The sequence below is a fragment of the Vulpes vulpes genome, chromosome 5, assembly GCF_048418805.1.
Source record: "Vulpes vulpes isolate BD-2025 chromosome 5, VulVul3, whole genome shotgun sequence".
NCBI classification, from domain to species: Eukaryota; Metazoa; Chordata; class Mammalia; order Carnivora; family Canidae; genus Vulpes; species Vulpes vulpes.
The window spans coordinates 47,376,989-47,401,537 of record NC_132784.1 but is presented as its reverse complement, the minus strand read 5'-3'; the positions used below and the strand labels follow the sequence as shown (position 1 = coordinate 47,401,537).

At 35.6% G+C, this 24,549-nt stretch overlaps 1 protein-coding gene across 5 annotated transcripts in view; it reads right to left on the bottom strand.

The window, feature by feature from the left end:
* The window catches only part of CDH7 (cadherin 7), a 125,301-nt gene that overhangs the window by 56,247 nt on the left and 44,505 nt on the right, over positions 1-24,549 (bottom strand). For 4 of the 5 annotated variants that reach the window (XM_072758061.1, XM_072758059.1, XM_072758060.1 and 1 more), the window contains 4 exons: positions 15,431-15,725; positions 11,780-11,899; positions 5,099-5,266; positions 2,275-2,462 (listed from right to left, as the gene is read on the bottom strand). In XM_072758061.1, coding sequence (XP_072614162.1) covers positions 2,275-2,462; positions 5,099-5,266; positions 11,780-11,899; positions 15,431-15,443 — 489 coding nt within the window. In that variant the 5' untranslated portion in view covers positions 15,444-15,725. The remainder of the gene's footprint in view (positions 1-2,274; positions 2,463-5,098; positions 5,267-11,779; positions 11,900-15,430; positions 15,726-24,549) is intronic. The other variant, XM_025997722.2, reaches the window with a different exon arrangement.

Genomic DNA, 24,549 nt, shown 5'->3' with positions numbered 1-24,549 from the left:
ATACTGCCTTGAGGACCATATGCAGTTGTTAGTTCTGACAGAGGGAATCAGAAAATCTTAAGGACAGACCTCTTTCATTCTGAATAAAACCACTCTAAAGAGGCTAATTAATCTTTTTTTAATGTTAAGCAAAAACACTCTTCTGAAATAGAGACTCAAGATCCTATTGGGTTCATGATGGAATATCACTTGGATTTAGGTTTAAAGACTGCCCTTAGGAGATTAGCAGACTACACTGCTTTAAGATGGAAGACTTTAGGGGTAGTGGGCCAAGTATAGATATTCTTTTCATGAAGCCGCTGTCCTTAGATTGAAGATGAAAGTTCATAGAGCAGTTTTATGAGCTATCGTGAAGCTTAACTTACTTTTGTAGCTACTATCATGATTGAAAATTCTTGTTAATTTTAATAATCCTTGTGAATTCTTTTGGAATTTCTATGTATATAACCTCATTAATGATAATTTTACTGCTTCCTTTCAATTTTTTGTATCCCTCTCTCTTCTTCCCTTAGTATAAGGTAGATTGCTTTCAACCTAGTTGGATTAATAAAGTGTTTTTGAATCTTGAACAACAATTTAAAGAAAGGGTGGATCTGAGAAGCTAGAAAAAGGTTGTGAACTCAAGAGCTATTAAAACAGTTTTAGAGTGAGCAATGATAACCATCCTTAAGATAATGCCAAGGAGAATAGAAAAAACATACAGCCAAGAGCTATTATGGATCAAGGGGGAGCAAAAGAGAAGCTAGAAATGACTTCAAGGCTTTAAGCTTAAAAAAAAAAAGTGTGCTATTTGACTGTGGCCAGAATTAACAATGAATTCCCTAAAACTTTAAAAAGTAATATTCAGAAATTGAGGATAATTTTTAATCACTGAATTAAATATATCATATATATTTTTAATGTACATGTTTGAATAATTTGTGCTTTCTTTATATATGAAATGCACATGTTCAATAAAAATCAATATATATATTTTAAAATTCTAGAATATGAACAGATTGATTTCAGTTGACTCTTTGAAATCTTTGAGCAGCACTGTACCTTATTGCATTCGTTTTATTTTAGACAACAAAACAAAACATTTTGCCAACAGTTGGCCTATCCTAGTTATTAAAACTTTTTTACACAGATTGTCACCAGCTGAGCTAAAATAGCAGCTGTCCACTGGAAATAATTGCAGAAATGTTTTGCCCATTGGCCTGAAATCAAACATATGTTTTCCTGTAACAATTAAAATATAACTTTCTTTATTGACACGTGTTAATTATTGAAGTGTTAATTACAAAGTTATACACCTGGATTGTCAGACTGGCATAAAATTCCATTATTTAGGGGGTGGGGATTTTCACATATCCTATATTTTAGTATTTTCAAATAGTTGAGAAAATAAGACTATATTCTGCAATAATTCTTTTGTTTTTAATTTAACATTTGTCAAAGACGTCTATACAAAGCAGAGGGAATAAATAGCTCATTATCCCCCATATCTAATCAGTAGTATGAGCTAATTTAAATATACCATGACAGAGTCTTCAGTTAGGATTATAGTGATTTTCTATCTCCTTTGCACTTATATTTAAGGGATTATGATAAGCTTTACAACTTTTCATGCTCTGTATGAATTCTTCCAACACTTCAACTAGTATAAACTTAGAAAGGGAATAAATGATAATGTAGTAAGTTTTCAACATTTTGGTTTCTATTTCCAACTTTGCACTGTTTTCATATATGGACTGTTTGTCTAGTTGCTAACAAAGATGTGTAGTTGATTTTAGGGTTTCCTGGAAGAGTCAACAAAGAAACACATCTCTCCACATAAGTCATTTAAAACGGTTTATCTGGGGAGGCAGGCGGGGGCATGGAGTGACTGGGTGATGGACACTGAGGGGGGCACTTGACGGGGTGAGCACTGGGTGTTACACTATATGTTGGCAAATCGAACTCCAATAAAAAACATATATATAAATAAAATAAAACAGTACATCTGCCAGTGTGCCTTGCTGTCACAGAACTACAGATAAGGGCTATGGCTTTACTCAGAGTAGACTAGTTAGGGCATTACTACAAATGTCATTCAAGATTTTCTATGATTCTGACACCTAAAAATAAATGCATAGCTTTTTGTCTTACAGTTAAAGTAGTAATAGCTCCACATGGTCATTTATTTTGACTAAAACATTCTTTCATCAAAGCAAATGTGGCCTTGCCACATTAGTGGCACTAGTGGTAGTTTGGTGCTATCTTCAAAGAAAACAAAAATAAGGAAAATATTACCTTTTGTATAGTAATGATTCCTTCCTGTGTATCTTTGTCAACAGAAATCTTGAAAATCCCTAATCCATCACCATCCACAATTTTGTATTCCATTTCAGCATTAGCTCCTATATCAGCATCAGCCGCTTTGATTCTGGCCACAACGGAGGCCACTGGCAATGACTCTGGGACGTTATACTGGTAAGACCCTGTGAAATTCACAAGAAGAAATGAACAAACTACATGAAAGCTAACCATTAAATACTTAACTATTTGGTGGTTTGCATCACCTCCGCTTAATGTCTTTTTATATTTTACTAAAAAAGATGCTATAGCAATAGGAGATAAATGACAAGTTTCATATAGACTCAAGAAATTTCTTGGCAATTATCTAATAATAATTAACATGTGACAACAGAAACACCCTGAAGAAAACATGATAAGAGCCTCCGTTCCTGTATGTCATGGTGAGAAATAAGCTATTTTTAATATTAAAATAAATTTAAACTAATTATACATGAGATTAACATATAACCATTAAATCCAAATAATTAAAATATAATTAATATAAATATTAAAAAACCAAAAACAGTATAGCTTAGGCTTCAAATGGGCAAATATGAGACTAAACAGTTCTGATTACTTATTGTTAGGATTTACATAACTGTCTTTTACTAAGAAAGTTTCAGAAAACTGGACAAGGGAGTTGATGAAAGACCACATTTATCTTGTTTGAGCTCATAAATTTATCAGGAATAGGAGTTATCTCTGTGGGTTGTATGTAGAACTGATCTGGGACAACAGCCCAAGAGCAGAGGCAATACTGTTTGAACAGAAGGAAAGAAAAGGAAAATAGAAAGAGAAGCTTTTTAACTTTCTTTTGTAAAAATTTCTCTTCACCATCCTGCAAGAAAAAAAAAAAAAAAGCCTTGGAAAGCAGATGACCATGAATCATCCCTTCGAAACAAGGAAACTCCTCAGAATCATTTTTCTCTAATCATCTGTTTTTTCCTGCTTCCTCCACCTATTCCATTCCCTTCTGGTTGTTAAATGCAGTGTCTTTTCACTTCTTTGTGAAAAGAAAAGATTCCCTTTGAAGGAGCAGAAGAAGGAAAATGTATCCATATGAAAGGACCACATTTTCAGCTCAGAATTATTATTATTAGCAATTTTCTAAATTTTGTGAACAGTCACTGACTAAAAAAAAAAAAGACAAGATATGCTGATGACTTTTGAGTGACCCTTTTCAGACATCCAGAAGCATCCTTAGTAAACTCCAGAAACTTTAAGGATAGAATATTAACTACACATGATAAAGAGAAATCCAGTAAAAATGAAAAACCTCATGACATATCCTTGGCTTCCCTCACTTTAATAAGTATGAGAGTATCTAATAAGCTAGAAAACCTGTCCTATACCTTAGCAAATCATGACAACTGAAATAACAAAAATTCTAAGTATCAACTCTTATCACTCTAGTTTTAAAGAAAAATAGTTAATTTTATTATGAGCCCAATATCATTACATCATTGCTTTGCTTCTTCTACAACCTTCCTCTCCTCTCCCATCATAAGCTATCAAGAGCACAATTAAGGATAAGTTCATTTTTTTATGAATGCTAAACTTAGAGTAATTTCACACTTTATTTTGTTAGGAGGTATTACAATGTCTGTAGTAGAACTATTATAAAATATTGCATATTAAAAATATGTAAAATAAAAATGAAACATCCAAAGACGAAGTATTTGCAGGAAAATACAGTGACTTTCATATTTGCAGAGAAAGCTTCCTTGACATTGTTCACTTCCAAGATCTGTTTTTGTAATGGAGTTTAATTACTCATGACTATTGAACAAATGTTTTAGAGACATCAGAGTCTATACAATTTCCTTATTTCCCTAAGCGCTATAAAGAAATACTACATACACTTATAAAGAAGAAAGAAAAAAACCTGAAAGAGAGTGAGATGAAATGCTTTTCTATAATCAAGACATTTCTACCTAGGATTATTTTCCCCTTTTCTCATCTAAGTCAAAAGCCATTTTGGTCACAGAAACTAAATTGAGGGCATGTGGTTTTCTGGTTCTTTGAATTGACTTCTTTTGAAACAGTGAATGTTTGCACAAGAAAGAGACGGTAAAACTGCTAAAGGAATGTTTAATGTGCATGAAGCAGTAAAAAAAAAAGTGTGGAATATAAAATGAAAAAAAGTTTAGCGCTCTTCTATTTTTATCTTTAAAAACAAATCAAATCAATACTTTTAGGGGCACCTAGGTGGCTCAGTTGGTTGTGTCTGCCTTCTGCTCATATCATGATCCTAGGGTCCTAGGATACAACCCTGCTTGGGGCTCTCTGCTAGGTGGGGAGGCTGCTTCTTCCTCTCCCTCTGCCTTTCCCTCTGCTTGTGCTCTTTCACTCTCTCTCTCACATAAATAAATAAAATCTTAAAAAAAATAAATCAACACTTTTAGTGTACAGAATACATGATATGCATCTGAATGTTATAATTGGCAAAAAACCTTACTTACAAAGAACATCTTAGAATGAAAAGATGAATATATAAATAAACTTAATAACTGGTATTAAAAGTGAGAACCAAAGAAAAACCATATTATATTGAAGACAGAAGTAATACAAAGACAGGACTGCCTCTTTTCACTTTCAATACCCTTACTATTCTACATTTCTGAATTAAAACCATTCCCCCAATAAAACAAAACTATGGGAAAATGTAGTAAGATAATCACTTGTTTGAGAAATATTTGGAAAATTTTCCTTTCAAAAGACAGTTCTAGAGGTTGGCAATGAAAGTGAGGAACTTGCAGCATTTAACAAAACAGCTTACTTCGAGGAAAGCGAGGTGGGTTATCATTGACATCAGTTAGGGTCACCGTGACTGACGTGGTTCCTGAGAGTCCTCCATTTTGACCAACCATATCCTTTGCCTGAATAACAAGCAAATACTGGTCTTTAGCCTCTCTATCCATGTTTGGAAGGGCGGTCTTGATGACTCCTGTAAAATTTCAAATCCCAGTAAAACGCATCATGAATCATTGCATTTATACTATCGAAGAACACTGATACAGGTAGCAAGTCACTCCTGAGTTCCTGCCATTTATTGTTTTATTTTAAATAGTCTTAAAGCCTATTCAAGACCAAAGGGACATAATAATCGCATATGTGATTACAAAACACATAAAATACTGTAATATGGAAAAGCAGGGCTTCTCAATATTGGATAGAGAGGATTATCTTTCGGTTTTATGAAAATACGGTTTGGAAGTATCAACTTACAAATAAATAACATGAACTCCTCACCTAGAATAATGCGCAGTCACCTGTCAGGTATATGACAATGGAACTCTCCTTCTCTTTCACCCTCTCCAACAACTTAACTCCCAGGTGATCTGATATCACTATAACCTTTCAGTTATGGTTCCTACTACCTCTTTTTGGGCAAAATGGCTGAAACAGTCCACAAAGAAAAAAATAGGAGTGATTTATGTTTAATAAGAAAAATACCATTCCAAACTATGGCTATGTTTGTGGATGTGGTTATGATGTAGGGTGATCTCAAGCCGTATGGAAAGATCTGAGAAAAAGTATTAAGGATGAGAACGACTATGTTAATATAAATCAGGAACACTGAAAGCATTCATGTGTTTTGTTGTTTGTTTCTAATCAATTGCACTGAATATTGATCACTCTTAGGGCTTCAGTGTATGAGAAATAGATTTGAGAGTTCCATTTTGCTCAATGGGGAAACTTGACAGAATAATTGTGGAGCAGTGAATTAGTTGTTGTATAATTATTTAATTACTGCCTAAGTATATTAGGCAATAATATTTAATTATGGGATGAAATTTAATTTAATGTTATATGTAAATACATAAAATGATATATATATATACCTATTACACTTAGTGTAAGTACATAGAGGTGATATCAAATAAAAATGTATTTAATATTGATCAATATAAGCCTTGGAACTAGCAATATGAGGTCATCTTTACTAATTAAATATAGGTTCAGAATTCTACTTAATTATTTCTTGCAATTTCATCTTTTCCAACAAAGACTGTCTTATCTGTCCACCTAAGACCAGAGCTGGAAAGATATCTAATCTATTTTATTAAACAGATTCTACTTTTTATGGGGAAGTCAAGTTTAGACCTGAGGAAGAGAAACTCTAATATCATGGACTTCTCAGTAGCAAAACCAAGTTGCTTGATAAAAGATGGCTCTTTGGGGATAAAACAATTGCAAAAAAATTGTTTAAATTAGGATGAAGGTTCATTCTTTCTTCATATTTATTTTTTCCCTCATGTTTAGCACAAAAATGTCATATCCTCCAAATTTATAATCTTTTAAAGCTGCCAATTTAAATCATTTAAAGGATGATTATTCAATGTACACATGTAATAAAGGTGTGCTATATGTTGCATATAATATGTGCTATATTTTATTTACAGTGTATGTTATATCAAGTATAAGCCTAGGAGAAATTATACGAGGCCTGCCCTAAACTTCATAATACTCTACAGTTTGGTAACTATTCTAGGGGTGGGAAACAGATGAGAAAAGCCTTTCAAGAGCATAGGAAAAATTTAAGCAATTTGTTATTAGTTCCCAAGATTCCAAGTTAAACAACACTCATACTGTCTTAAGTAACCATATTTTTGTTTAGTCTGAGCACTAACTATCAAACACAAACACACCCACACACATACCCAGATCAACGACACATCAGTATTTTAAGTATTTAAGTTATACCTTTTTGATTTAGGACTACTCAAATTTTTTTGTTTTAAAATACTGACTACTCTTTCTTATCGGGCAGTGTTGATATAAGCACAGTAACACAGGCTCAGTTAAAGTTCCTCACTGAATTCTTTAGGTGATCTACCCACTGCTTATAGTTAGTATGTGAAATATCAAGGCAACATGAAAATTGTAAGAAATAGTCACATACTAATCTGCTTTGATTGATTAGTGTCTAATACATATTCTTACTGTCATAACGACTCTGTGTATTTCACATTTGTTCAATACTTCTGTTAACTGTATAATACAATGAGTGCTGATCTCAGTATTAATGTTACTGAGCATAAACAGTCTTATGTAAGAATTCTGGGACTTACATCTCTCCATCTTTTTCCTTTCTTTTGTTTCTGATGTTAATAATCCTTTATTTGTAACTTCTTTTTAAAAATATATTGAGGATTGGCTCTTTTGATCACTATCATTAAATGACAAAATATTAATGAGTTTTCTTTAGAATCATTTCCTATTTGTTCAGGTTCTTTATTTTTAATATCTGTGCATCTCATTTTTCCTTCCAATATCAAGAGGTACAAGTGAGCTTTCATCCTTATACCTTTATTTTGATGGAGAGAGCCTTACTATCTCAACTAATCAGCAAGGAAAACACTGCAGCCTCATCCTCTCATGGTTTTGCTTGGTGGCATTATTTTTGTAAGGAAATACAACATTATTAAGAAAGAAGTCTGGTAGTCAAAGTTACTTATTTTTCACACCTCTAATTGTTTCTTTACAAGTGATCTTATAAATAGCACTTTTCCAAAGTAAAAGTCATCACAAAGTTTGCAAAGTAACCAGGTGGCAAAGGTAATTTCCAAATATCTCAACTATTAAACATATTTTTGACAAGAATAGAATTGGGAGAGAAATGAATTTAAATAAGGACATTCAAAAATAATAGATTTCCAGTTCCATGACTTTTGCTAGCTCTTTACTTTTAAGTAAAACTGTCTACATTTGGAAAAGAGTTCTCATGCACTGGATCTGATTTGCACTTTGCTATATATTATAAAGAAATATAGCAAATTGCTAATGCTACATCTCTAACATAGTAAAGGCCAGTCTTGTTTAGCCAGGACCCTACAGGTCTGTGAGATTTTCATGGAAGACAACAACATTATTTAATTTCAATATCAGTCATTTTAAGCCACTTACGATGAGAAGAATATATCCTGTAGGTCCTTAGAAAGGAGATTAGCTCAGATTTTAAAATTCCTGAATGATAATTTTTAATAGATTATGTCATCTGACACAGTAACCTAGAACTTTCCATTATTTATAATACCCAGTCACAAAAAAGTGCTGTGCACTTTAAACATAAATTTATTATCACTATTGCTCAACAACTCTCTGGTATTTAGTCTGGGAATACATTTTCAGATGATTCTTTAATTTCCTAACAGCCACTGATTTTTTTTAAGCATATTCTTTTACCATGAAACTTCTGAAGAATTTATATATATATATATACACACACACACACATATACATATATATACTAAATATATATATATATATATATATATATATATATATATATATATACACACTAAATGTAACAGATAAGAGCTTGTCCTGAAATCCACCCCTGTTTAGGGAACCAAACAATCACTCAGGTCTTGAACTGGTCTCAGATGTCCACGCAACCACGTGACCTATGTAACACAGGGCTACAGGGCTTCGTGTCGTGTGCATTTGAAACATATAGATGTACATAGTGACTCTTTTCCTATTAGTTTATATTTCTTTCTAAATTTCACGCCTATGTCTTATTTATATTTGGTCTGTTTTCCTGTAAGTGAAACAAAAAACAGAACCATAAAAAGTCAGAGAAGAACCAATAATAGCAAACATGGAAGCTTCTGGAACTCTAAACAATTTCAGAGTTGGCATCAAATAAAGTATCCCTGAAGAAAGGACTCTTGTAATCTGTGAGAGGACATCTTCAGCCAGCAAGCCCAACAGGAGTGAGGGTCCTCCTCCACAGAATGGAATGCATTTGAAGGGCATATTTGGGAGGGGGCTTTGTTATGAGATATTACTTATATAAAATTATGATGTAACAAGTGGTTATGTAATATATGATGCAGGTATTGTGTAGTCACACCTCTTAATGTTTAAGAAGGAACTCTAAATGACAAGAGGTGTTTATCATTCAATCCATTTTTCAGGACCAGCTTCATGACCATGTGACCTGTGCAGGCACACAGGTGCCATGCTTTGTTTCTTGCCCTGTTGATAGTATCTTGCAATCCTATTAATTTTAGAAGAGACGGTCTGCATTTCCATTTTGAACTGCAAATTATCTGGCCAGTCCTGCCATATATCAAATACTGAAACAAGGATCTACTTCTTTGCAGGTTACAGAGTAGATGAACACCTTAGAATATCCATAAGTCTCCCAACAGTTTGTAGTCATTATGGAGATAGGTGGTGTGAAGCTTTGCAGCTCTTTTAATGTTGCCTTATCCTGCTTCTAGTGCCATTCTGTTTGCTTATTAACAAGTTGTTAGCATTGGATTTTGTAGCTACTCACATTCTTATTTTATGGATGGAGAAATGAAAATAGAAAATACACTTATCCTATGGTCTTTTGGGCTGTGAGTGGTGCCATAGGTGTAATATGTGATTGGAGGTTTTAGCCATGTTAGGTTCATGATGTGTGATTAATAAATGGTAATGGGTATTATTAACATTAAGAAAAAAGAAATCATAAGTTAACCTTATAGAAATGTACCTAACAGTGATTCCCTGTGCCTATTTTTACAAAATCTTGGTTTAGCATATTTTCAGTACTTTTCCTATCAAAAATTTTACTTTCTTCTCAAAAACTCTTAGATTTAAAGATTCAGAAATTCATGTATTTCTCACACAGATAAAAGTCAGGCTGACACCAAGTATGAAGAATAAGTCAAACTTGATTTACACATCTCCATGCCCCTAAGGATTGAAAGCTTTCCATTTTTGTGAAAAAAATACATTTTCTTTGCAATAACACACTATCCATATTAAAAATTAGCAGAGGACAAAAATTCTCAGGATAACTCTGCACTAATGACTCTAGAAAGAGAAGTCCCAATGATTACCATGATTATAGTATGAAAAGCTCTAAACAAAACAAAATAAAACTAACCAATTCATCTCCTACAATAGACAATCCTTGAGATTCTGAAATTAGAATTAATTTGAAATACTAATAATGTGATCCTATGACATAGACTATTGTCCACTTGCTCAATAAGAGGCCATAACTCCACAGGACTTAAATAAAGACTATCGTCTTGCCACAAAGCTAAAATCACATGCCAATCATTAGTACCAGCAAAATATTTAACCCTAGGGATTAGTACATGCTATTTCTGGACAGGTTATATAATGCAGGAATGTATAATTTGTGAGCAAATTGTCAGAAACTTGTCAATGTCTTTGGAGGCTTAGAAAGTAGATATATAAGGGAATGGGTGGGTGTTTGAATTTAGGCTTCTCAGATCTATCATTAAATCAACCACAAGTTCTACATTCATAGGATTCATATCATAAATCAAATACTTTTGTTTACTTCTCCTTCAAGACTTGCTTAATCAGAACTGTTTCTTCTCTGTTAGACTTTCCAGGTGGCTTCCAGACTCTACCCTGACTTTAACATATAATATGCAAAGTAGTTTCTGTAAAAATTCTAATGGTGAGCTAGGTTTGAATTTATTTTTCTGTTCATGCATATTACAACCACCATTCTCAAAAGACATTTAAAATATTTATCCTCCACAGTGATTTGAAATGAATATTACCATTTATAAATATGGAAAACAGTATAAGTACCATTAAAATAATAATTTAAGGTCCCAGGCACTATCCAATAATCATGAACTTGGCTGTTTGAAGAATACTTTTCTTCATGACAAAGACAAAATTGTTACAATATGGAGAAATTTTGGATTTCATGGTGGTGAAGAAAATCAGTGACATAGGCCACCCATCTTCACACTCACCTCTCTTCCCTCCACAGAGAGCCAGAAAAGCAGAATAATGTTATTTTATAACCAAGACGACAGTGTTCCAAATTATAGTCTTACTTAATGTAAACTCTTTCAGCTTAAAAGTAAAACAGAACATCTAGCCAACCAAATGCATATTCTATCCAGAAAGCCTTACAACTCATAAAAATATGTTTTTTCTTCTAAAATTAAAAAAAAATCACTTAATTTAGTTTTTTATTTAGCAGATCATCATCCTAATTGGTTTACTCAGGAAAATTAGTTTAAATGTAACAGACTCTGGCAGGATAAGCTGAACCTCCTACCTATTCTACTGTATGGCGGGGGCGGGGGGGTTGGCTTGAGATTTACACTTAACTATATATGATTCCTACGTGAATTAGTTAAAGAAAGCAAAGCGAAAATAAACCTTGACATAAATAATAACATTTTCTTATGTAATTAGGAAAAAGCAGCTGAAATACTTTATTAGTATATCATACTTTAATTTTGGTAGAAATACTGATAATTGTAATAAAATATTCTTAGAAGTTGCTAATGTTTCTATAAATAATATGCTGTTTAATAGCACAGTACACATATTGAGAGAAGCACAATAGTAATGTAGTGTTTGTTTTCAGTGCCAACTATATTGAATAAAAATAACTAATATCAATTCTGTGCCAAGGTATAAATGATGACATTATAAGAAGAGTCAATTCAGTGTTTACCTGTCTTTGGTTCCACTGAGAAGTACGGCTGTCCTTGCAGAATGCTGTAGACCACTCGGGCACTGTTGCCATATGTGGGATCGTCAGCATCCGTCGCTGTCACTTGTACCACTGAGGTCCCTACATGCCAATCCAAAAGCCAGTGAATCAAAAACTTCAAACTGCCACAAAATAGAATGACTCACAGAATGCTGAACACGCTACATTAGATTTGTTTTTAATTATTTTTTTTCTTGTTTCAAAGCATATGAAAAATTGACATACTTTTTGTAAAAGACAAACCCAGAATGAAGATAAATGCCAATTAAGCCCTCAGAAAGATTTAAGGGATACAGAAATATGTTAGCAAAAAAAAAAAAAAATAAGATTGATGATGCACATTAGGAGGATACTCAGAATTGGAAGGGACTCAAATTTTGGGCATCTCATCCATCAGGGTCAGGTAACAAGTTTTTATCAGGAGCAGTCTCTATAAGTCTCAATTACTGTCCAGAAGGCAGTGTGACAAGTAACAGCATCTTGACACCCAAGTCACTGAGGGGATCTCACTATTATAGCTGAGTAGAGCCAGACAGAAAATGAAACTTCATTAATTGAATAAAAAAAATCTGATGGATCCACTTAACTGGATATTACGTAGCATCTCTTCAAGTAATAGTTTTAGTTTTCATTTGTTTATATGAATTGATTTAAAAGCAAAAGCATAAAATGAAAATTTAAACCACCTTCTCACAGGAGAAAAAGTATGGCAGCTTTAAAAATTGCATTATTAGTTGTTTTCTATATTTCATGATATAGAATGTCCCACTGCTTCTTCACTTTACTATGTATTCACTCATTCCATATGGAAAGCTTTTATTGTGATGTGTTCTTTTTATTTCCATTTGGAGCATAATCTTAAAAATGTTACTTGTGTTTACTTAATTTAAGTGCATGCTATTTTATCATTTATCTCCCATTGACAGGAATGGAACAAGCCTCTTTTTGTATTCTTCTAAGGTTTTAATTTCTTTTTTTTAAATTTGTTTCTAATAATTTACTGAAAATGTTTTTAAATCTAACACATAATTTCAATATATTTCTAAAGAGATTTCTCTAAGTCTTTAAGTCATCAATGTCCATTTTGTTACAAACCGATTGTCTTTTTCACACTATGGTTTTCCTTACCAGTCCCATCTTCTTTAAAAAGGGGTGCATATTATACGACTATAATATATATTTATAATAAAAAAAAGCTATGTATACAGCACTATTTTTAAATTCTAATTTAAAAAAATTGACAGACTTTATTGCACCCTGCAGATACCTGGTAGGACCGTATAGTGAATGATGCATATTTTAAAATATTTTTAAAATTAAATTTTGAGTATTTTAAAATGTTAGAATTAATGGCATCAATATTCTCTATTTTCCCTACAATGCACTATCTCTACAGCAGTATTCACTCTCATGACATACTTAAGTACTGATTTCTTACTTTCTTGAAAAGGAAAGTGCCTTAAACAAAATAATCAAAACTCCTTTAGTAAATTGGTTGTATATGATTTTTTTCTAAAGTGTTCACTAAGAAATTTACTTTATACATACACATACACACAACACACTTGCACACATATTTTTAAATAACTTTAAATTGTCCATGCTTATCTATGGTCTTCTGGAAATGAATGAATTATCCTAAGGGCTTATTAGTGTGTTTTCAATTTTGCAGTTAGTATTCAACGAAAAACACAGCCCTGAATATTAAACACTGAATGCTTGTGCTATATATGCTGTACTATTTGGTTAGAATTAAACACTTTGATAAACTACAAATAACAAAAATAACTTGTATTTGTGCATAATAATCATGCTGTTTCATATCAGAGTGGTATCACTGAAACCAAAAGTACAGCGCATTATTCAGCCTCTAAATGAACAAAGTTCACATTAATCCAGTTCATATGGCTACATCCTATGGAGCAAAGGAAACCTGGAGCAAGCCAGTGAAGCATAGCCAACTTGCCCACATGAAAATTATGGAATTGCTCAAACACACCTCAAAGCTTCCCGTTTTTCTAAACATTACTATTTGGGGAGGACAATGTACCTTCTCTTTTCTCTAAAACCTGCAAATCTTGTTGTGGCTGCTGTCTTCATAGCTGTTGTTCTTGTTGTTAAGCAACAGCCAGCAGCACTGAAGATGTGGGAGGTATCAAGAAAGTGTGAAGAAGCCTGTTTGGTCAAAGAAGTGCTCACATGTAAGCTAACTATGGTGAGATGCTTCCATTGTGGTTCAGAATTTTTCCTGACCACAAGCATCTATTCTTCTGGTTCATTTTCTGTTTCTATTTCTTCAGCAGCCAGGGCAACAGTGCCCTTATAATTTTCACTCTCCTATCTGTTGGAAATTTAGGGTCACTAAATTGTGATTCCCCTAAAGGGCACACATAATACACATCCTTGCAATTCCACTTCCTAACACAGTAGATCTGTTGACTGGAGGTTGGATGGATGAAGCAACCTTTATTTAATATAAAACAAATCACACTGGGCAAAATGTTCGCCTGTTAAAAAACAAATTCAATTATTCTTTAAATAACTGTCTTACTTCAAAACTAAAAATGACAGGAAATAAATATATAAATCAACTGGTCTATTTAAGCACCGCATTTTTTTTTTTTTTACTGTTTTGTAAGATCATCTTAATGACATACCAGCTGAAAATTATTTCAAAGGTATCTGACTACTTTACAACTGAGTTTTTATTATTTGACATACATAAAGTATATACCACAAGTACTCTACTTTCTATTTTTCCAGCAATGGGACAATGTGAAAACCCCTCTGAAACAGCCTTCATGATTCTTTTCTATACCTCAAACTGAGTATCAACTTTGTTATCAATTCAATATAAATTTTCATGCATCTAACTTTCTGGAGAAATTACAAAAAACACGAGTGGTGGCATGTGGAGGGACATTTGTGTGTTCAAGCATACTCTAGAAGCAAACAGGCCAGCTTATCTAAACATTAGACAGCCCACCTGAAACCTTGGCCACAGGATTCTTAGAAGAGCAAATCATTAATACTAATCAGGAGAGAGAAAAGATTATCACAGGGCAGTGTCTGGAAGGATTTTCTTTTTTAAATTCCTAGGGGTACTTTTATTATTTTTTTTAAGATTTTATTTATTTACTCTTGAGAGAGAGAGAGAGAGAGAGAGAGAGAGAAAGAGAGAGAGGCAGAGACACAGGCAGAGGGAGAAGCAGGCTCCCTGCAAGGAATCCGACATGGGACTTGATCCCAGGACCCCAATCATGCCCTGGGCCAAAGGCAGATGCTCAACCACTGAACCCCCACTTAACCCCTTAAGCATTTATTAAATTAAATATCACACTGAAAAAAAGACTAAGACAAGAGCAATATACTGAAGACACAAATCCCCGGGGGAAAGGAAAATTTTCCAACTTTTCCATATAAATCAAGTAACGATTGGAATCATTAGATTTGGATGCTGGCTTTTAATGTCTCTCAAACTTTCCCCTCACCTTCACTAGAAACTGCTGTACCAACACTCCTGTGATTTTTTTTCAGCACCTATGATGATTTGGTTTTAAAAACGAATCCCCCGAAATCAGAGACTGCCAAAGCAGCATGCTCTTTACTCACCCACTGGAGACATTTCGGGGACCCCCGCCGTGTATGGGCCATCCAAGAATTTGGGTTCGTTGTCATTGATATCCTGAATCTTGATGACGAACTCGGACTCGGGCTCTACAGGCTTGTTGGTGAGCCTGTCCAGCGCCTGGGCGCGGAGCGTGTAGTAGGCCTGTTCCTCCCGGTCCAGCCTCTTGGTAGCATGAATATCCCCAGTGTTCTCATCAATAATGAAAATGGAACTTGCCCCTTCGCCTGACAAGATGTATTTGATGGAACCATCTCCTTTATCAACATCAGAGTGAAGCTGGTGAAAAATTCATGTGAGATGAGATTAACTTACAAGAGAGTCAGCGATATGGAGATACGTAAAAATAATTCTTATGTCAGGCAGCAGCACATGAAATTTTATTGTTCTTGGAAAGATAAGCTGATGCTTATTGTGCACAGCCGAAAGGCTGTTAGCATGTGTCAGCTTGCACTGGTGAGCAAGACAATTTCATTTCTTCCTGTAAACAGTCTCATTTCCAAAGGTATTTTCTATCATTCCCAAAGTTAGGAACTCGTGGTGGTGTTAATTTTTATTTGGTCTGTCCTTGCCAGTTTTAGCCATCTTCTTTGGAACAGAGCATTCAGTAAACATGTATGATCGGTTGATTTGATCTTACTCCAAGCAAAGGGACTCGCTATAGGACATGTGCAAATTTAGATCTAATAAAGTGTTTATTTAATATGCTTAGACACTCCCACATTCTTTAAGGACACCAGCCCCTCCCACCCTCTGTCCTGATTAACAAGTATGGATGGATGTCCAGTCACCAAATCCGCCTCCGGATCCTGTTCTAGATTTTAAAATTTGAAGCCAAGAAAAATTACACTGCTCTCTGAAGTAGGAATTTTAAATCAGTATGTGCCTGAGACTTCAACTCAAACCTTTCTTGAAATACCAAGAACTGCATTAGATTTGCATGATTAACCCCAGCAATCGGCGGCAGGGCCAGCTCCCACGGATTTGCATTTCGTATCTGGGACTGTCCCTGCTCTATGTCAGAACATTATGTTGAACAGAGGAACCTAAGGAAACTCAGACATAATTATACATTTTCCTGAACTTCATAACCTGAAAAACATAGGACTTTATCTGTCATCTCCATAATCTTTCATCCCTATAACCACCATCATCTGGACTTCGAGTAATATGAATGCAAAAAAAAAAAAATTCCAAATAATAAAGGCCATTCATTGTCCTACAGAACTATGTTTGCATTCTTTAAAAGACAAGGTGCTGGGGATCCCTGGGTGGCGCAGTGGTTTGGCGCTTGCCTTTGGTCCAGGGTGCGATCCTGGAGACCCGGGATCGAATCCCACATCAGGCTCCCGGTGCATGGAGCCTGCTTCTCCCTCTGCCTGTGTCTCTGCCTCTCTCTCTCTCTCTCTCTCTGTGACTATCATAAATAAATAAAAATTTAAAAAAAAATAAAAAAAAATAAAAGACGAGGTGCTAAGGACATAAAATACGGGAAACTACTTAGGGAAATGTGCATGTCGTGCATTTTCTACCTTCTGTGCTGGGTGTGGAGGGTACTGCTTTTGGCACCGTGACTTCTGCAAGTGATTCTTCCAGTGTACTGTCACAGCTGTGTCGATACTCTGCTCCAGGATACTTAAGCACCTGATTTCTCCCTTAGTTTCTATAGTTTTTATCAGGACTAAATCATACAAAAAATTGATCACTGGCACAAGTTATAATTTTGATTTGTTCAGTGTGAAATTATCTAGTGGGTCACCGTACCGCGTGTTTATCACCCTCTGTCTGGGAAAGTAGAGTTCTTGAAATAGGGCGAATTGCCTAATCTTCTTAAGTCATTCTCAGGGTTACGGTTGCCTCTGTATCTCCCTTGAAGAAGAAAGCTAGCTGGAACCACTACAGCTTGAATTGCTGAGCGCTTCCTATGTGTCAGGCACTATTCTTAATGTTCTCTACATAGTAACTCATTTGGTGCTCACATTGAATGACTTCATTATCTGCATTCACAGATAAGGAAACTAAAGTAAAGAAAGGCTATGTGCCTCGCCTAGGGTCACATGACCAGTGCTCTGTGGCTGCACCAGGATTAGGAAAAATGGGGACTCCTGGAAAGCTCCATCTCCATTGTCTGCAAGACGGTCCTGCCTCTGGAGAGGTGCTGCTGTCCCATGAGCTGGGGCCATCAGAAGCTGCAGCAGAGGACCGTCCACCCCTGATCATCCCCCAAGTCATAAAGAAGCTCGGTGCTTTGAACGGTTTCCATCAACCCACTTTATGACTCAGCAGAAGGGTCCTTTCTTGGCATTATGAGCAGCAAAACAGTCAGCCACCTTCAACAACACAGAGCAAAGGACTTGGCTCCTGAGACAAATGCAGATGATGGAAGAAAACAAGCTGTTTTAAGCTGCTGATAGCTTAAGTACCCCCATCCACCCCTCTACACACTTCTCATAGCCACTCTCAGCCCATCCATGCACCACCCCCACCCCCCCCCCCCCCGCAGCCCATCCATGCCTCTCTGGCTGTTAGAAAAGTCTACACGCCACCATTGACCTTGGTGTGAAACAACAGAGGAAGATCCAATGACCACAGGGACACTCAAGTAACATACAGGTGTGTCTTTAATCAAAGGCCTTCTAGGTCTCTAAGTCTCATTAGGGACTACCATTTATAGAACCAGCCCTTATGATTCATTTAACTAATTCCTGTCAACTAATTGCTGTTTCCATGGCATGGTGATACAATGCTCCTGTAGTATCCAGGTAAGGGAGAGAGGACACATTCCTTTTCAATACACAATACACATTAAATTCCTGAGTTGACCTTCACCCTGAGCTCTGACACTGTGTTTTACATTACGTGGGATTGTTAGCTGTTCTCCATCACTGACAGCATAAGAGCTCAAAGCAAAAAAAAGTTCAAGTTGCATGTTTCTCCAATCATTTGGGAATCAGATTTCTTCCTTCCTACCCGCTCCCAAACACACATGCACACACACACACACACACACACACAAACCCTCCTGTCTCTGGAGCTCTGAACTTCATCATCCTTCCTATCACTGACACTTTTCTACCAGCTAGGACCATCACTAGGCTTGTAATCACTGCCAGAATTCACAAGCAGAAAATTGCTTTGAGTGTCCTTGCAAGGTTAGTGTAAGCATCTGTAGTTAAAAGTGGATGACCAACTTTGAGATGCTTAAGATGGATACCTAATTATCAGATGCATTCAGACATTTAATCTGGGAGACTGTGCACTAATACTCTAATCTTAATAGGCAGAGTGAAACCCATGCTGTTAGGGAAAAACTATTATATTCCTCTACTTAAAAAAAAAAAAAAAACTGCTCAGCACAGAAAAACTTGCAAGTGCAGAACTACCTAATGGCAACTTTAAGTAAAACACATCTGTGCAGATGCTCTCGTGCACTTGCATGCACACGCAGGTACACACAGTCCTTGTCAATGACTACCACAGAGCAGAGAAGCACTATTGGCCACACACAAACTTATGCGCAGTAAAAAGCAAACAAGCATCCTCTGGTCCCACCATATGGCAAATGAATAAAAAATAAATGGAAAACAAATATCTGTACTCTTATTTTGGACAGAGTAGAACTTGAACTGTTCCATCTATTTCATTCATAAATACCCTGCTAAACATGGTCTTGTGATTAATCTAAACAATAACAACAAAACCTTGATTCCTTAGTCATCACACAAAACTCACCTTTACTGCATGGATTCCTAAGTCCCCTTCAAAATATGTGTTGTGACTCCAAAGTAAATATTTACATTATCATCATCATCATCATCATCTTTACTCTTGCAAATAAACACAAACAATGAGGAGTGCACGCACATGTATGCACGCGCACGCGCGCACACACACACACATCTCTTAGCTAGGTCTAGCTCATGATGCAAAAGAATCAGTAGAGAAGGAGACACAATCAGTTCCTGTTTCCTCCATGTCACCCTGACAAAACTGTGTATGGTAACAATGTAAGAAAATATCACACTGTGTTGGAATCTTCATAAGCTGCATAAGCCAGGAATGGCAAGCACCCTTTAAATGTGCCCTAAAATGTAGTACGTTTAGCAACCCACTGTGGCTCCATCATCCTCTGCTTGACAGAACAGCTACCCATTACCCCATTGTCTCTGATAGAGCAACTCTTCCCTTTCAGTCTTGCAGAACAATACTAATTTGGAATCTTAAAGTCTTTCTCTAGAGCTATTAGAAAACTCTCCACTTATTCTCCATTTTGTGTGTCAGAAATTATCTCCCTAAAATGCACATTGAATTATATCACACCTCTCATCAAGTACTCTTAATTGTTCCCCAAGGTTTAGGGATGTACCCCAAATTCTAAGCCTGGAGCTCCATGCAGCCATATGCTAGCTCCTTAGTCTCTCTTTTCCATCACATCTCAGAAGGCACTCTGCGCTCTGGGCATGTTGCATGAGGACCATGCGGCCCAAGCATAGCAAGCTGAACCATCCTTTCCAACATAAGTCTTCCATCATCTTGCCTACCAACTCACATCCAGCCCAGCTCCCTTTTACTGAAGTCTTAACAATCTTCTCATTTTCCCCCATGGCATGCTGTTTGCATTTCTCTGATAGGATGCATTTAATTCTGCTTTATATTGAAAATTGAGTCTAGTTGTTTTCATATCCAATCCTTTCTTTAATTTATAAACTCCTTGAGAGCTGGGTTCTTTTTTTATCACCATATTCCACATTCTCAATAAACAGTTCATTGTCTCAAATTTAGTAAATTTATAATCCACTTTGTAAAAGAGCAGTGCTTGTTTTACTTCAATTTCTATCCTTTTACTTTTTAATAGCATTAGGCAAAAAGAAAACAAACTAAACAAAAAACATCCTGTATCTCCAGATTGTTCCCCCTCATGCTCTGACCTGCCTAGACAGAGCCCAGATAGCTCATTTTGTATGCCCATGGTAACATACGGCACATTGTTTTGTACTTGCACATTTACACATCTCTGTTCCCCAGGGGACAGAACCCCGTAGGGGCAGACATGCTTTCCAATTCCTGCTTCCCTACACACACACACACACACATACACACACACACACGGGCTGTTAGAGGGTTTTATAGACCTTTGGATGCCCTTGGATGGAAGACTCTCAATGTTCTTAACTTTTTTTAATCTACTATTTAGTTTTTAATTAAGATTATAAAGACCAAAACTAAAAACAGATCAATGCACTGCAGTTCTGATAATTTTCTTACATCTATTTAATAATCAACGAGGGTCTGATACAAATGACCTGGTCTCATACTGTCAATCTACCTGCCTAAAGAAGAGTCTGAATATGGTGAATAAATCTCAGTTTAGCAAAGACTAAGGTAAAAAAAAATCAATTCAATATGTTGATCAATTTTTCTTCCCATTATGAATATCTTAATTCTGCTGGTTATTTGATCTTACAGATAACCTTGTCTTTTAGCACTTCCTCTGCAAAATGGAAGTAAAAAATACCTGTATTGGGACTTCATTGAACAATTGTGACAACTACTTGAGGTGATACAGAACACAACTCATTAAGGTAAAGCACTATAACATCAGGATTGTACTTTGTAATGTAACACACTAAATTTTCATGTGGCAAAAAAAAAAGTAAATCTAGATGTAAGATGAAACTATTTGGAAAGAGATAATATTTATCATGAAAGCTTTGACACTAAAAAATAAAACACTAAAGTCAACAAAGGTCTCTGATCCTCACTGACCTACTTATGATGAAGACGGAAATAATTAAAGCTTCTATTCAATTTTCCTTATAATGAACATTTGAATAAGAAAAATGCAAAAGTCATTATTACAAAAATATAAAAATTCATACTACTACTACATCTGTGTACAAAAGTGGAGTAATGATGGCTGAGAAGCATGTTAATTGATTTGAGAATGATTGATACTAAATATTAACAAGGGATTTCTAAGGTGACTTTCCTACCATTGGCTTATTATCGATACCCAATTTTTTAAAGTTTAAAAATACATTAACTGTTAGAACTCATGTGATTTATGAAACTTAGCAAGGTTAGAATTTTAAATGTAGAGGGCAGATTTAAACAATAACTGGTAAAAAAAATAAAACTGCTTGTATATACACATTCCAGGCAAGTTTTCTTTTCTCATTATGCTTTTTAATAGAAATCTTCCACATGCCACTGGATACCATGTAATTATCAAGTTGTTGAAGAAATATTATAGATGAAAACAAGTGTATGAGTCATTCTTTCTGGTTGAAGTATTTCTAATTTATAATTATCATTGTGGTCCAGGGTTATGGAACACAATTTACTTGTGAAGCATCTCTGATGAAGATGCATGGTTTAAAAACTACAGGTACTAATTACAACACAGAATGGTACAGGAAAGGGATACAATCCAGGAAGTGCTTACATAAGGTCAAAACTGTCAAAAAAAAGTCTCACTTTTTTTTTTTAGCCAACATTAGGTAAAAAGGAGGAACTACTCAGATTGTTTGGTTTGGTTTAAGTTTTTCTCTTTGGAAAAAGTCCCACACTAATTCAGTGGCCATGAATATTCATTCTAGGGGCTTAATACTTGCTTAGTAGTTGAGAGGTTCAACTGCTAGGTCACCATGGCAAAGGAGCCAGAAGCATGGCTACTGAATCTCCACTCTGCCTTTATTGTGATGCCTTGATCACTCTTAAATCATAGTTCATTCATCTGTTATAGACCAGCATCCATAAAGGTGTAGTTGGCCTTGCACATTAGAGGGAGGTTAAAATGTAGTGATGCATTTGGAAGTATTTTGTAAAATGTAACTTTCTATCCATACTTGTAAGTTCACATATAGCAGTACAATCGAATTATCTGCATCCCTTAGAGGGGAGAATCTTGCTTTTATTGGTAAAGGTTCTACACTTATGCCTATGGCGTGGTTACTCAGAACTTCACACTAAGAGCTGCATCTTTTTCATTAAGGACCCAGTGATAACTCAGAAAAGCATTCTCTATTCCACACAGCTACATGTGCCTCCCTAAAGAAATCTCCACAGAGCTCATCATATCCTTTCTCCAAATGCTGTCTCCAGGCCACATCCAGAACTTTCAAACAATGTAAGGAAATCTGCCTTGAGTCAAATTGTAACTGATCAAAACTCCTCCTTGTCCAATGCCTCCTCCTCCAGCATAATCATGAGCACATCATGTTCTCTACTGCAGGGCTCCCCTGTAGTAACTTGCTCACTTAGTTCTAAACTCTGAGTAGTCAACCAGAAGCAAATGAAAAGCAAACCCCTGGAAATGTCAAGCTTTTTGCTCAAGAGGATAATTTTCAATCTTGCTTTTGAAACGGGGTCTGGTTGTACACAAAATGTTACAGGAGGCTAACACAGTGCTGCTCAATATGGAGTCCAAGGACTGGGTGCCATCTGTCTAAGTCTAAGGAAGTACAGAAAATTGAGAGGAAAGGCTTAGCAATTTTCATTGTTCTATTTAATAGAGCAATTTAATGTCTGTTAAGCCCAATAATAATGGGAAAAAATGAGGGCTCTATTTTCTAAGTAATTCATTTTTAATATACTTACAAAGCTATTAGGAGGTTATAATAAAGTATGTTCTGTGTTCTTAGAAAAGCCCAATAAGCTTGCAAATAAACAACAAAAACTTGGCCCTTCACTGTAGATCAGTTGAAAAGCACTGGGCCAGTGGATAAAATTTATGTGAATGGTCTTTTGAATGCTTCTAAGCAATAATCAGTCCAAAACCCTTTTCCTGTCCTAACATTAGGCAAGACCGAGGATACTATCAGGGAGGCACAGGGCAACTAAAGAGGCCATTTTTAAAACTTGCACAGATGTTCTGTACGTGGCATTTTGGAGAAGGCATTCAGGTACACATTGCAGAGGGCAATAGCATGACATGTTTGCCAAATATCTCCTGAAGTCTTCTGCATTGTATTGCCTTGTGCATTCAAAAACACAAACAATAATGGTTAACAGAAACGTAATTCTGAAGTCTACGTTTGGGGTAGAAAACTTTGATGCTTGTTTAATTTAAAAAGACAGTACTGTACACTATCTTATCAGATCTGATACAAGGATTCTACGTGTCCAGTGTGATCTGATAGAACCAGTGCATGGACGAAGGTACAAGATGTGGAGGAACACAGAATTTCAGAGATAATGTGGAAGTAGGCGGGTGGACAGAGGAAAGGAGCTAGGAGCTAGGCCAAAAGGAGAATAAGACTGTAACCGGTCATCCTTATGCTTATTAATAAGATATTAGTAAGAGGGGTTGCTGGTTAAACTTTAAAATCACAGTAAGTATATACATTATTTGTAATCTGTGATATTTGGTAAACTTGTTTTCAAATATTGTCACTGAGTATTTAATGTTTGTCTAGTTAATCCTTTCTGGTATCTTTGTTAAAATCACAAGTATCCCTTGAGCTGTTATTAGAAGTACCAGGTGAGAAGTAGCCCCTTAGCTCTTATGCCTGAACTAAAAGAGATACAGATGACATCACTCTTGTGCCCAAGCTGGATTGTCCTGGAAAAACAGAGATTGGACCAAGTCTGTTTCTGTCTCCATCTAGAAACTCAACATTTATTAATCATCTATTAAAAGTGAGTATGGAGTATCTCCTATAGGCCAGGTGTATAGGTGTGTATTCATGAAGACAAGAGGGGCAGGGCAGCAAGGGGTAGCCTGGAGCACAGAGTCAAACGCTGCCCATTTTCATGAGCTCACAGAGAGAAACACTGTCAATGCAGCAGGCTGTCAGTGGACCAGGTTGAGCAAACAATTGCAACTCTGATGACCATGAAAAAAAAAGCACCCACAGAATGCCAAGAACTCATCTGACAGGAAAATCAAACTGAGTTCAGAGGTTCAGGGAAGTGCTTTTTAAAGAAATGATATTTAAGTTGAAACAAGAAACCTATTGCTAAGAAACGGTTTGATGATGAAGGGCAAAACTTGATTTCCAGGAAGGTACTTGACTAAGGATAGAAAAAATTCCTTTTTAGAAATCTTCAGACTGAGTAATACACAGGATCCACTACTTTATAATAGAGAATGCTTTCTGCA